The following is a 15,331-nucleotide window of genomic DNA, read 5'->3' on the forward strand; positions in this document are numbered from 1 at the left end:
AGGATTAAAATCAAAGACAGGAAAGTTACACCAATTTTCTGACCAGGTCCTCAGCATGCCATTTTCACACTATTTAAAAAGAGTACGACGGAGAGTAACTTACTGGGTTTCATAATTAACATAGATTTAAAAAGCTACCCTGAAAAGCAGCCTCAGTTTTATCATTAAAATATAAAAGAAAGGTACTGGTTGTGTGCCCTTGTTTCTGCTCAGTGTGCTCTAGCACAGACCTATTGTTATCACCCAGCATCTTCTACTACATAATTTAGCATCTATTAGAACATGAAGTTCTTCAGAAAAGGAATTTTGTTCTATCTCTGTAGCCCTGGCAGAAGATGGGGCTTGGTATCCAGGTAGCATCAACATGTATTTGATTGGATACATCAACATGTATTTGGATGCTCTGAATCTGCAATAAAGATAGGGTTGGGTGCACATATATGTGTGCTCTGTGTCTACAACATATAACAGGGAGAAAAGCCTAACGTTACCATAAATAACCAACAAGCAGAGAAGAGGTCATTTTATGCTCTTTTCATAAAGCTGAGTTAACACTACAGAGTCTTAAGAGACTACTTTAACTAATTTAGACGTATTTTAAATAATCTTATAAAATATAAAGTACACAATCACTTTATTATATACAAAGACAATAAAACTACTTTTCAGAACAAGTAAACAGTCAATGAATGTTTTTCTACACATTTAATTTTAACTAACATTTTTATTTTCCTGAAACTTTTATATCTGGAATCTAATCTTTTAGGGTAAAGCTAATATTTAATAACATGTTCATGCAGATTTGCATCAAACTAAACAAAGAAAAAATGTGGGTATTTGGAAATAGTTACCTCAAGACAAAAAATAAACTGATATACGAGTCAACAGACTCTTCCTTTTAAGAGTATTAGCCTTTTAGTCTAACTCCTTAAATATAAACTTTGCCAAGCATTCAAGGAACCTAGATTACTTTAAATATTTGTTTCAGTCTTTGGCAATAGAAAGGCACCTAGTTTTAGCTCTAGCATTTTGTGTGTGTGTGCCTATGATACCTTTAAGGATAATGATCTCTTCCCTAAGCTATTTTAAATTTAAATGAACTAAGTCACTTTGCCACCTAATTATTTCTATGACTTGTAGATCTCTAACCAATTCTTCAGTATGAGCCAAGTATGCTATCCTTTGACTTTTAATTCAAATTGTGGATATTTACTTTGATAAAACCTTTCTCTCCCCCCTTATGCTTGTAACTAAAAATTGTTGATTTATATTTTCATTTTTTACCAGTAGGGGAAGTAACCCAACAAGACTAGACCTTCCCAAAGAAACAATGTTACTATAATCTAACTTTTTAAGGTTTGAAGTAATATCATTTAACTTGTTTTAAATTAGAGGAACCCCTTCAAAATACCCAAGAGCATAAACCAAGGTTATGCTCTTGGGTATTTTGAGTCAAAACTCATTTCTGACCTACATTTTTCAGTTATGTCAAATAACTGAGATTTACAACTAGAACTAAAAAGATACTGCACAGAAATAGTAAAATGCACTAATCACACCTCTGATTATTAATTTCCTATGATGTTCTGACAGCTGTTTTAACAATACTCAACAGGACGTGTGAACCACAGTCAAACTACTAGTGCACCAAGGCAGGCTGTATTTTCTACACAATGTTAACACAGAAGAGTACAATATGGGGAAGTTATAAAACAAAACAAAGTCTATTACTGGAAAAAACAAGATAGCTAGGTTTCAACATTTGTTATAATCTGTGGCTTTCATTTTAATTTATTTTTAACTTTATAATTCATGAGTATTTTATTCTGGACATATCTGTCCACAATATTTTCTATGTTACAAATGTACATAAATATAGTGTTGATATCTTATAAAGATACTATGTTTTTACAACTCGATTTTTTCATTCAAGAGAAAAATCTTTCTTGCTAATACAAAGGATGAGCATATTTTAAAACTTTTAACAGATGTTGCTATACTAAAGTGACCTTTGCAACAGCCAACTTACATACTAGTTGTGTTCCTCACACTGAATTGACACTTACTTTCAAGGTGAAAATCTTCATTGTATTTTTTCTTATTTTAATCTTACTTTCCAATATATATTGGCAATTGCTCCCTTGAAATTTTATATACTGATAAAATATATAACACACAATTCATCATTTTAACCACTTCTAGGGTTACAATTTAGTAGCATCATTATATTTTTTTAGACTCTAAGACGCACCCCCCCCCAATTTGGGAGGAATAATGGTTGCTAATGCTGCTGTTGACTTCTGTTTACATTTACATTGGTGAAATATTGTGTTACTTATATTATTAAATATTTTACTACATTTTTTTGCTTAAAAACTTTCCTGTTTTGTTACTCTAAAACCTAGGTATGTCTTATGGTCTGAAAAATAAGTGCATTCATCATTTTGGACACTTTCTACTCAATTAAACAAGAGCTCCCCATCACTCCAACTTCTAGTAACCACTATTTTGTTTTCTCCCTGAATTTGCCCATTCTAAGTACTTCATATAAATAAAATCAAACCACATTTGTCCTTTTGTGCGAGGCTTATTTTACTTAGCGTAAGGTTTTCAAGTTTCATCCACGTTGTATGCACCAGAATTTTACTTTAAAAATGTATTTTATTGATTATGCTACTACAGTTGTCCCATTTTTTCTCCCTTTAATTCCCATCCGCTTTGTACCCCCCTCCCACCCACGTTCGCCCCCTTTAGTTCATGTCCATGGGTCATACATATAAGTTCTCTGGCTTCTCCATTTCCTATACTATTCTTAACCTCCCCGTCTATTTTTTTCCACCAACCATTTACACTTTTTATTCACTGTACCTTTCCCCCATTCCCCTGCTGACAATCCCCCATGTGATCTCTAGTTTTGTGAATCTGTTCCTGTTGTACCTGTTTGCTTAGCTCATTTTGGGGGCGGGGGGGGGGTTCGGTTGTTGTGACTTTGTTGTCAAAATAACTTCTTAGATAAGTCCCTTTAACATTTCATATAATAAGGGCTCAGTGATGATAAACTCCTTTAACTTGACCTTATCTGGGAAGCATTTTATCTGCCCTTCCATTCTAAATAAAAGCTTTGCTGGAAAGAGCAATCTTGGAAGTAGGTCTTTGGATTTCATGAGTCGGAATACTTCTTTCCAGCCCCTTCTTGGCTGCAAGGTCTCTTAAAAAATCAGCTGAAGGTCTTATGGAAACTCCTTTGTAGGTGATGGTCCCCTTAACTCTTGTTGTTTCTAGGATTCTCTCCTTCATTTTAATCTTGGCAAATATAACTACGATGTGCTTTGGTGTGTTTTTCCTTGGGTCCACCTTCTTTGCGACTCCGTGAGCTTCCTGGAAGTCTATTTTCTTAGCCAGATTAGGGAAGTTCTCCATTATATTTTCAAGTACGTTTTCAATTTCTTGCTCTTCTTCTCCTTCTGGCACCCCTATTATGTGGGTGTTGCAACATTTAAAGTTGTCCCTGAAGTTCCTAAGCCTCTCACTTTTTTGAATTCTTGTTTCTTCATCCTGTTCTGGTTGAACCTTTATTTCTTCCTTCCACTCCGAACTGCTGGTTTGAGTCTCAGTTTCCCTCCCTCCACTGTTGGTTCCCTGTACATTTTCCTTTATATCACTTTTCATGGCCTTCACTTTTTCCTCTATTTTCTGACCATATTCAGCCATTTCTGTGAGCATTCTGATTACCAGTGTATTGAACTCTGCATCTGATAGGTTAGCTATCTTCTTCACTGTTTAGTTGAATTTTTTCTGGACCTTGGATATGTTCTTTCATTTGGGCCAATTTTTTTTTGTCTTCGAGCACGTGTTATGAGTGCCTGTTAGGTAGCAAGGGGCGGAGTCTTTAGGCATTCGCCAGGGCTGGGACACCCATGTTGCTGCACTGTGGTGCGTCATGTGGGGGAGAGGTCAAGTGGGAACAATGCTCTCTGCTCTTGGCTAGCTTTCAGTTGCTTTTTCCACTACCCACAAGTTCCAGTGCTGGTTCCTGGGCGGGTGGTGTACATTCTAGGACCCCTGTGGGTCTCTCCAAAAGAACTCTCTTGTGAGGCTGGGAGTTTCTCCTGCCACCTCAACCCCCACAGGTTTTTTTCAGAGGTTTTGAGGCTTATTTCCCTGCAGTGGAAACTTGGGTTGCACAGTCAGTGTTGCCCCCCAGTTGTTCCTCCCATTTCACCTGCACACAAATGTGGAACACCCAGTTCTCCAGCCACTGCCTTGCTGTGAGTCCTCTCCACCCTGGCTGCCCCTCTCCACACCTCCTCCTACCAGTCTGGATTAATGTGTCTTCTTTAACTCTTCAGTTGTTGGACTTCCATACAGTTGGGTTTTTCTATCAGTTCTGGCTGTTTTTAAATTTGTTATCCTTCTTTTGGTGCAAGAAGGCAAAGTGTATCTATCTACCTACACCTCTGTCTTGCCAGAAGTTGGAATCTCACTCCTTTTTAAAACTGGGTAATACCGTGTGTATCATAAATTGGTTATCTATCCATTTACCTTGGATCATTTAACTTGGATCGTTTCCACTTTTTGGTTATTGTGACTACTGCTGCTATGAACACAATGTACAAATACCTGTTTGATTCCCTGGCTTTTAATTCTTTTGGTTAAATACCAAGGCACAGAATCACTGGATTCTGTAATAAAATTCTATGTTTCACTTTTTGATGAACTGCCAAACTGTATTCCACAGCATCTGTTGTCATTTTGCAGTCCTACTTGCATGCATAAGGGCTCCAATTTCTCTATATCCTCAAAAACACTTGTTACTCTCTATGGCTGTTTCTACTATAGCCATCCTAATAACATATGAAATGGTATTGCACTGTGGTCTTGATTTGCTTTTCCCCAATGACTAAGGATGCTGAGGACCTTTCATTTGCTTACTGATCATCAGGATATCTTTTTTGAGAGACGTGTATTCAAGCTTTTTGCCAGTTTTGAACTCAGATGTTTGTTTCATTTTGTTATTGAGTTACAGGATTTTATATATTCTGGGTATTAATCACTGATGGGGTATGTGATTAACAAATACTTTCTTCCATCCTGTGGATTTTCTTTTCACTGGAGAGTGTCCTCTGATGGACAAAAGTTTTAAATTCTGATGAAGTCCAATTTGTGTATTTTTTTCTTTTGTTGCCTGTGCCTTTGCTGTCACATCTAACACATCGCTACTGACATCATGAAGATTTTCCCATTTTCTTCTGAAAGTTTTACAGTTTTAGCTCCTTTAGTTCAGGTCTCTAATCAATTTTGAGTTAATATTTGAAATTATAAGACAAGGCTGGCGATTTTAAATTCCTTTTCTGTAACTGCCTATTCATATCCTTTGGTGATTTTTCTACTGGATTATCTTCTCCATACTGCTTTAATTCTATTGTACCCTCAGATTACTGTTAAATACGTTGCAAGTATTTTATCCCAGTAGGACATTCAGCTTTCAACCTTTGTTTATCTGTCATAGAGAACTTTTAAATGACTTATGTGTCAACTTTTTCTTTTAAGACAAATGCCTTTTTGGGTCTTGGTTAAAAAGACCTTCCCTAAACCTCAAGTTATTGACTAAAACAGACTAAACTGAATATATTCACTTATTCAATAATATTTGAGTAACTTTATGGCCAATCTTTCTCATTTTTTACAAGTACTTAGTAATACAAAAAAATTATTTTAAAGCAAAGAAGCAGAAGGCTAAATGTGACCCACTACAGGCAGTTAATAACCTTCTATGTCAGCTGACATAGGGATACTGCTGACACAACTTGAAAAATCTTCAGGTTCTTTAGAATTTTACCCAGTCTACAAATACCATCAAAACACAAAGGAAAGTTTATTTCAGTGACTAACTCACACATCTCTTATTAATGAAGGAATAATCATCCCTCCCATTAGACAAAAATTATGAAGCAGCATGTAACTAAGTGGATATTAGACACACTCATCTTCCACGAGCTATCTTGAGGTCACTGCATAGGTCTGCTTCTGTGGACATTCTATTTACTTTTCAAACTTATCGATGGTAATAAGTCATAAGAAAGTTGTCATATAAGGTCATTAAACTCATCTAACTCTGATACTTATTTGGCCAAAGCAAAGAAAAAGAACCATGTCTCATGCCTATTTTATCATTTCACAGATCTGGAAGGGAGGGTGGAGTTAGGACCAGTTGACAGAACAGAGAAGGGATGTCAACTGACCAAAAGAAATAAAAATAAATCAGTTTTAGATATTTTAGCATATCAGTCTGTTACTTTATTATATGGTTGTCCAAGAAATTAAACTTGCCAATAAATATTCAAATGTTACCCTAGCAGATTCAAATCTAAAAGTTAAGTTCTGATTCCTCCCTTGTTTCATCCTACCCGACACAAGAACTCCTCTCTGCAAAATCAAAGTTTTACAGCTTCTTCACACCTGTATTCCTTCAAGCAAGGATAGGTTTTCTCAAAAGAAACATTTGCATCGAACAGATCTAAATCTATTGTTGGTATCCTTTCATTAAGATGCACAACACATAATTCTCTTCTTTTTCCCCGAATACATTTTAAAAATCATGACCAATGCAGGTGTTTCCCACAAGCTTCAACACTCATTACCATTCATTCAGTTATTTGTCCATCTACAGCAAGTATTTACCAATTGTCTTTACTTGTCAAGCACTATACATAGATCAGTGATTAAGAAAGATCCTGTTGTTGTATTATTTAATACAGCAGCCTATTATTGACATCCTTAGACATAACTTAGTCACTCTATTAGCAATTAAGACCAAAGGATCAATTTATTTGAACCATCGACCTCTTCATCATTTAAATTGTTAAGGGAAATCCAACCAAGGAAATCACTACATTGAAACAGCCAACAGAAAGCTTAATTTAAATAACATTAATGTTTCCACTGAGAAAAAAATTATATATTTCAAATTAATGAGCACTTTGCATGCAAGGAGAAATATTTTGACTGACTGTATAAAATTTTCTCTATATAAACTGGCAATTTTAAGGTAACTGAGTTTCTTCCTAGACGCTTAATACTATTATATGTAAATTTTTTATGTGAAGTTTTTAGTAAGTATTTTGTAGAATTTACACTTAAATCACCTATGATTTGTCAGAAACTACTGGAGTGTAAGTTAATACAGATTTTTGGGTCTTTCGTTATGGTGTTATGAAAAGAACATGGACTTTGAAGTGCTGTCTCTAACAGCATGTGTTTAGACTGTGGCAGTGGTCGGGCTCTTCATATCTAAGAGGATACCTTCTCCCTCATGATGTTATCTTAAGAAATAAATTAAAGTGTATACAGAACACTTATTACCAAATGTGGTACATAGGTAAGTTTTAATTGTTAAGTTTTTCAGGAATGGTGCTTGAAGCATGGAGACTGGGAGGGTAGAAGGTGAAAACAGAACAAAGTACAACGGCAATAAAACATAACATCTAACCCTAAATACTATACTGTCTAACTGAAGGAACTAAAACTATAATGTAAAATTTTTTATTAACAAATAAATGTACAAAGTATTTGAGAAACAGATTCAGAGAGATTAACTAATGCTGAGGAAAACCCAAGTACAATAAAGTTGGCTTTTAAATAAAGGGCCCTGAGGTTCAATAGAATGGGAATTGAGGAATTATGTCTTTTCAGCAAAGGCTCAAAATATGGAAGAACATAATGTGTGCTAAGAAACATGCAAATTTGCAACAAATGAATTATAGAAAATCTAAGAATGGAATGTTGGAGGTCAAGCTAGTAAGACAGACTGCAACCAGACTATAACCAGACTGCCAAATACTTGCTTTAACCTTACTATGAAGTATAAACTTTATCCTCTGGATAATGGAAAGCCATTAGAAAATTCAAACAAGCAATATCCAAACTAAATTTTATAATGATACCACCATAAGTAGACAGACTGGGTAAAAGGCAGCGGAGCAGTAATCAGATTAGTGCAGGAGATTATGTGAGTTTCAATAATAGCACTGCATAAACGAGAATATACTCAAGTATGACATAGGAAGATGAATCCAAGATTTGTCAATGGGTAGAGTAGGGGGTGGTGGGCAAGAATTTTGAAGAAAAGAATATTTGCAGGGAATAGTGTTGTCACTTACTGAGAGAACCTCAGAATAAACTGTAGGGAAAGGGAGGAATTTGGTACATACTATATTCTGAGATGTAGCAAATACAAAATGCTTATAGAAGGAAAGAATATATGTGAGTTAGAAATAAAGATCTGGGAGTCACTTACGTAGACAAGGTAAATCACTGCCCTGCAGTGATTTAGAATGACTGCCCAGCAAAAAGAACATGTTGAGCAAGTTAAAAAAAAAAAAAAAAAAAAAAAAAACACACAACACACTATAAAGGACTGAATGCTACAGATATTTAAGGGGCAAGAAGATAACAGAACTAGAAAATTAACAGTAGCAGTATCTCAGAAGACAGGGAAGGAAGGAATTTCAAAAAGTGTTAAAAATGAACAAGAGGTAAAAGCAGATACAATTTTAAGAACTGAAAAACCATAATATCCTTTAGAAAGTAACTATCACATTAACAATCACTGTATTTTTCCGACTATAAGACACACCCCTCCACCCAATTTGGGAGGAATAATAGTTGTTAATGCTGCTGTTGAGTTCTGTTTACATTAACAATGGTGAAATATTATTTGTTATTAAATATTTTACATCTTTTGCTTCAAAAAATTTTTTCCTATTTCCCTCTAAAACCTGGGTGTGTCTTATGGTCCGAAAAAAGGGTGCTGCATTCAGTTTTCATCCCTCAAGAATTCCCTTTGTAATGTTAATTCTGCATTAGTGTAAATATGACTTGCACACCTACCCCTGGCCCTCAAGTTGGGGAAGGCCAAGAAGAGGAAAACATTCGGCATGGGGTGGAGGAAAGGGAGATAAAAACTAAATGTGGCCTGAGATACAGATGCGGCTAGACCTCATTATGTCCATAGAGCATCCCTAAACCTTTAAGGCTTTTAAAAGTTCTTGACACTTACTAATGCTGCTGATTAGCCTGCTAATGGGATCTACCCAAAATAGTTTATGTACTTACTATCTTTTCAATGTGGTTATTACAACCAGTTAAGGAAACCCAGTTTGGGTTGCAAACTTTTAATTTCTATTCTTCAGACATTAAGAGTCCTTATCTTGTGGCCCATGACCCAGTTTTCTAATTCACAAACTGAAACCAATAGTTGATATTATAGAAAAATGACAAGTTTTTAAAATGTCTCTGTTCATATTAAATTTCAATTAATAGAAAATTGAGACAATTCCTAAACTGAACCATCAAGACAATTATCACAAAAACAAAAATTACACAAATATGAAGGGACAGTCATTTGGCTTTGATAAGTTATTCAAACCATTACTAAGTGTTATAAATTAAGTACTGAGCTTCAAAGTGTCAAAGGTAAAACACAGTTATGAGGCTTCATGATTAAAAGTTAAAAGAAAAAGCCAAATACAGCCAAGTCTAGACCTGTATCTAGGCAGTAACATTCTAAGAGACTTCAAAAAAGATTTTATAATTAAGAGTCTTATTTTAAGCTAATGGAAATAATTTAATATAATCAGAAACTATAGTTCAACGTGCAGTATATCTAGTAATAATGGCATACCTTTTCTTTCTGTTTTCTGTGCAGGGACAGAAGATGTAAGTGTAGGCAGTTTTGATAAAGTAGATGCTCCATTAGCATCAAATGATTTCTTTGGCTGGTGATCAGACTGTAGCGTAAATTGACTAGAAGGAACAGTGCTTGGGGTAGCAGTTGGATGAACCACTGGTTTGATGGGGTGCTGTACTGGCGTAGAACTACTGTGAGTCTCTGCTCTTGGCAGTCTGTAGTCTCTGTCATTGTGTCTGCTTGTCTGAGACAAAATATTCTGTGGGAGCAAACTACTGGCATCACTGGAATGCTTGTCTTCCACTTTAGTTCACAGTTCGAAAAAAGAGATGTTGGAATGACAGAAGGGGGAAGAAAAAAGATTACGTTAGAATCCTGTCTTGAACATCAGCTAATTTAGCAACATACTAGTAGTTTCAATAAAACTGCAAGCCTAGTTAGTGTCTGCAGTTTTGTTAATAGCATATAAATATCTAAATACTGGAAGATATTTTAGCTCCACTATAAATATCTACACTCAGATTTCAAGTGGGCTAGTACTTTCTGGGGATTCTTTAGAACCACATCACTGTTCAAACAAAACATTAAAAAAAAATCAATATGTGGAGTTATAACATTTTACTCAAATAATTTTAATATTTTAAAAATTAAAAAAGGTCCATTCTTTTAAAATATAGATCTTAGATTCTAAAAGTTAGCTGAATTATCACAATAATTCACCTGCAAAAGAATATTGGCTTTCTCAGCCTGATCTTTCTTGAATACTAAAGTAACTAATCAGTGGGCTCTACAGTAGTTTGTGCTAGGGCTTAAAGGACCTCGCTTTGGGAAGATCAAATCGATAATGAACTGTGCTTTCAGTAAGCAAATGAACTGGTATTTCCATAACGCTAACAAATACTAAAGTGAGTTATAAAATCAAGTTATAGATAATGCTATCTGGTAACAGAAGTCCTACTCCACAGCATAGTAAAGGGAGAAATCTATTTGCTATTATCAGTTACTTTAAAGACAGACAGATCCCCTTCCAATTTAAAGCCACAAAAAATATATTTAAATTCAGAAACTACTTTTACCTCCCAAAAGAATACAAAAGAAAGAAAAACTCAACAATCATGGTAATGAAATTTATATTTATCAGAAAAATCTAAAATTACAATAGTCTAATCAAGACTAAAGAACTAAAACAGTATGTTTTTAATGTTTCCAAGTAGAGAAGTATCTTAAAATTCAAGCACATTCTACATAAGGACAGTATTACCAGTGGATGCCCTCAATGTTGAATACTGTTTTATTTCCAATTTACATTCCTCCAAGTCTAGAGACCAAGACAGCACTAAAAGGAAGTATACTTCCAGCACTAAAAGGAAGTTGAAACTACAAATCAGTTTTCAACTCATCAAAGCACAACTACATGCTACACCAAAACAAAAGGTACTGCCAAAAAATTTCAATCAGATCAAAACACAAGGTCATGTGACTTAATGAAGTTCAGTGTTATAAAGTACACTATTACCTTATCAGAAAAATGAATAGACTGAGCTACTGCAACACACATTTATTTGTTGTATATTGTCAGTAAGCTTTCAACTTGCATGCACTTAAAACTTAAATAAGTTTTATTCTAGAGTTTCTTCCTGAAAAGATTACTACTACAACAGAAACTTTTAGGAACAGACATAACAGAAATAATACCATGCCCAATTCCCACTAATCCTGTCACTTGATTACCTAGATCTTTTATTTCCTATGTCAAGAAAATTCCTTTAGTTTTGTATGAGTACAACAGCCAAAATACATGAAATACATGTATTCAGATGAAAAATAAAGATGGTATTTCATCTAACAGTTTTAAGCTTTGGGGGAAGAGGAGGAACTGCAGCAGCATTACTGCAACAGCTTTCTATTACAACTGTAAACAGTTAAAGCAGTGACTATCTGCACAGCCCCCACAACAGGGACATTTTTGGTTGTCACCACTGTGGAGAAGTAAGGTGTGCTACTGACATCTAGTATATACATAGAGGCCCAGTATAGTGCTCTACATCCTACAACACAAACAGGACAAATATTCCACAACAAAGAATTATCTAATTCCAAATGTCACCAGTGTTACTGTTGAGAGATGCCAAGTTAAAGTTTTTCTAACCACTAAGCCATCACTCTATGAAGCATATACACGAAAGATGACAAAAATGATCATCCAATTAAAATTTTTATCTATATAATATTCAGTGTCAAGTTGTGGGTAACATTATCTGCTACATTGCAAACACCCCTAAACTTCTCTAAAATTTATTTCTCCACACAACACATACACATGTACTTCTTTTACAGGTAGTTGGAATTGCAAAGCTTTAAGCCTTATCCTACATGAGCACCAATGTACTGGTCATATGGGAAAACTGTCAACATTTTTTGAACTGACAAAGTTAAGCACTTAAATGGCTTAGTGACTTTAGTAACCACACCACACTAAATATAGTTCAGTTACCCACCTCCCCACCAAAAGCAACAACACAGCCAAGGTCCTTTCTCAATCATCACTTAAAACTCGAGTAGTGTGATACATGGCTGCATTTCAACACAAACACAGACAGACCCATTGACTCATCATTCGCACGTCTACAAGATTAACTAATGAAGTAATCTAATCAGCTAAGTGAACCAAGACAGGATTCACCACATTGTTTACAATAGAAAAACACTAAAAACCACCTACCTGTATTTTTTTAGACTATAAGACACGCTCACCACCCTTCCCACCCCCCAAATTTGGGAGAAATAATTGTTGTTAATGCTGCTGTTGAGTTCTGTTTACATGTACATTGGTGAAATATTATGCTATTTATGTTACTAAATATTTTACCATATTACATTAAAAAAATTTCCCCCTTTTTTCCTCCTCTAAAACCTAGGTGCATCTTAGCATCTTATGGTCTGAAAAATATGGTAAATATCCATGGACAGAAAATTATTAATAAATGAGGGCACATCCAAAATTAGAATACTATGCAGTCAATGTAACAAACACAATTATAAACTGACATAGAAACATTCATTTTTGATGAAAAAGACATATGTACATATTTATATGCAGGTAGAAAAAAAAGTTATGTCCCCAAATGTCTCTGGGCCACAAGGTTAATACAAATGATTAACCTTAAAACAGATTAACCTCTGATTTTCTTAAAAAGTTTACTCAAAAGAGAAAAAATATTTTTCACTTCCATCATTATTTCTTTTAGATCTCGAATTACCACCTTCATTTACTCTACCCACATAGGTTATTTTGGAAAACCTAAAATAGACACACTAGGCTTTCATCTTTTTCCTGTCTGGAAACCATCAGTCACTAAGTGGAGGGGCCAAGCCCAATAACTTACGAAGTTATTCTACCCTGGCAGAGTAGGTCAGTTGGTTGGAGCATTGCCCCTGGTTGAGGTGTGCAGGGAGGCAACCGATCAATGTTACTCTCTCACATCTATGTTTCTCTTTCTCTCTCTCGCCCTCAAATCAATAAACAGATTCTCAGGTGAGGATCTGTTTAAAAAGTTATTCTTTTACACCTACTGGCCACTCACCAATACTCACCAACACCTCCCCACAACAATTTTGCCCAGGAGGCCCACAAGCTGGATGCTATATATTTTTTAACCTAGAGAGGAAAGCCTTTATCTCATTTTTAATGGTTTGCTAAAACACAGTTACTTACAATATTAAGTGAAATGGGACTAGATCCCAAATCTTCTGTCTCAAAATATAGTATTATTAATTTAACTTTAATAATTCTTAAAAAACAATGATTTTAAAATAAGTACAACTTCACTAATATAAAAAATTAAATGCTCCAAGGGATATGTCTTAAACATTCAGTCCTGCAGAACCATGCTGTTTCATCTTAAATAATTTTTCCCATAAATATTAATATCTTCTGCTGAGACCACAAAGACCCCCTACTTTTGTTTTGAATTATAGGAGAAAGATTTAAATGCTTAAGTCCAAGAACTCCTAGAACATAGCTTTAAAATTCTTCTCGAAAGTTCAAAATTTGAAGTTTCACAATTTGATAAAGGGCCTATGAACTTTCTGTGGCATTTAAAGTTTTTCTAGATAAGGGAAACCAATGGGAACATAATATGTTTAGTAAAAGCTTCAAATTCAAATCAAATTTAACTCAAATTAAAAACATATGGACAAAAATATGACCTCCAAAAAATAGTAAGGTGTACCCACAATATGGAAATGTTACACACATCTATGATCATGTTGAAATCAATTTCCAAATATAAGCATAAAATTTTTTTCACTGATAACATAAAACACCAATAGGTAGTACTCTGATGTCACTGTCTACATGTAGCTTTGATTCAAGTATTAGGTTGAAACCAAGGGAGTTTCTGAAGGGATTTTAATGTCCAGTTTAATAGTACACAATTTGGGGTGCATTATAGCCAGTAAGGATGGTAATGAATAAATGTGCGTATAATTTCACTGTGCACACTTTCCCTTTTCAGGAAGCAAAACGGTGGAGGTTTTGTTTCCTGAAACAAAGGGAACAAATCTAACATAAAAAATCGTTATCAGTTTCTATTTATTTTAGCTTACATAAGTAAATGGTTATATATTTAGATTTGTATCATACATATATGAACTACAGGAATGAATCAAACATCATTACTGTTTAAAAAAAAAAAACTTACTTCCACTTGCAAATGCACTAGTGGCTGTTGCTTGCATCACCTCTCTTCTGTAATCCCTATCTTTTGGGAAGCTATTAACTGCCATCTTGTTTGCTTCTTTCTGTCTCTGTTCTCTAAAAATAAAAAAATAAACCCATAACAATTATATTAGGTGCAATGAGTCTACATGTAAATAACACTTTTTGAAAAAAGCTCAACAAAATGGTATATGCAAAATAAAAGACCATGGCCATAACATTTAACTGGTGTGGCAGAAGGGATGCAACAAACAGAACATTAATGTTTCTCACTTATGGCAATATTATACCATTTATTTATATGCCCTTAATCCTACAATCAAAACTCTGCAAAGTTAGTTCTATCTATATAAGGACCTTATCCTTCAAGAATTACAAAGATTTCTATTATAAATTATAAGGAAGATGCATAAATATAAATTAATGTAAAATTTTAAATTAAGTACACCAACTGCTCACAAGGCCCTTGTGGACAGTTGCTCATCTGTCCTGTTTTCTTTAAGGTAAAGAGAAATTGTGGAAAACAGGTATGGGCCAATCACTGCAATTATAAAGGAGAGTAAATATCACCATAAGAAACCTAAACTTATAATTTATGTTTAATATTCTAAGATGTTAACCTATAGAATCAAAAATGAGAAATAAGGTTCAATTAGATTAGGGCAAATACCTTTCAAGCCACTCTTTTGGTTTTTCCCACTGTGAAACTTCTGTTCGACAGTTGTAGTAGTATTTTTTCCCAGAAGAGCTAATATGTTCAGACCAGTCATCTGCAGAATCATAAGGCTAAAAAAAACATTTTAAAAAGTTAAAAAATGTTAATATACTACTATTTAACGACTTGATATAAAATATCAAGAATGTTAATGGTTTTCAAAGTATACATATAGGAAAAACTTACAAGGTAAAGGTAACCTGATCTA

The 15,331-nt window shown here is 34.5% G+C and overlaps 1 protein-coding gene across 8 annotated transcripts in view; it reads right to left on the reverse strand.

The window, feature by feature from the left end:
• WAC (WW domain containing adaptor with coiled-coil) overlaps positions 1-15,331 on the reverse strand; it is a 93,974-nt gene that overhangs the window by 19,780 nt on the left and 58,863 nt on the right. For 6 of the 8 annotated variants that reach the window (XM_053673493.1, XM_053673492.1, XM_053673489.1 and 3 more), the window contains exons 5-7: positions 15,079-15,194; positions 14,392-14,504; positions 9,683-9,991 (exon numbers count right to left, since the gene is read on the reverse strand). In XM_053673493.1, the coding sequence (XP_053529468.1) occupies positions 9,683-9,991; positions 14,392-14,504; positions 15,079-15,194 (538 nt within the window). The remainder of the gene's footprint in view (positions 1-9,682; positions 9,992-14,391; positions 14,505-15,078; positions 15,195-15,331) is intronic. The other 2 variants (XM_053673491.1, XM_037165481.2) reach the window with 1 other exon arrangement.

This window comes from Artibeus jamaicensis, unplaced genomic scaffold (genome assembly GCF_021234435.1).
Source record: "Artibeus jamaicensis isolate MK-2021 breed Jamaican fruit bat unplaced genomic scaffold, CSHL_Jam_final contig_867, whole genome shotgun sequence".
NCBI classification, from domain to species: Eukaryota; Metazoa; Chordata; class Mammalia; order Chiroptera; family Phyllostomidae; genus Artibeus; species Artibeus jamaicensis.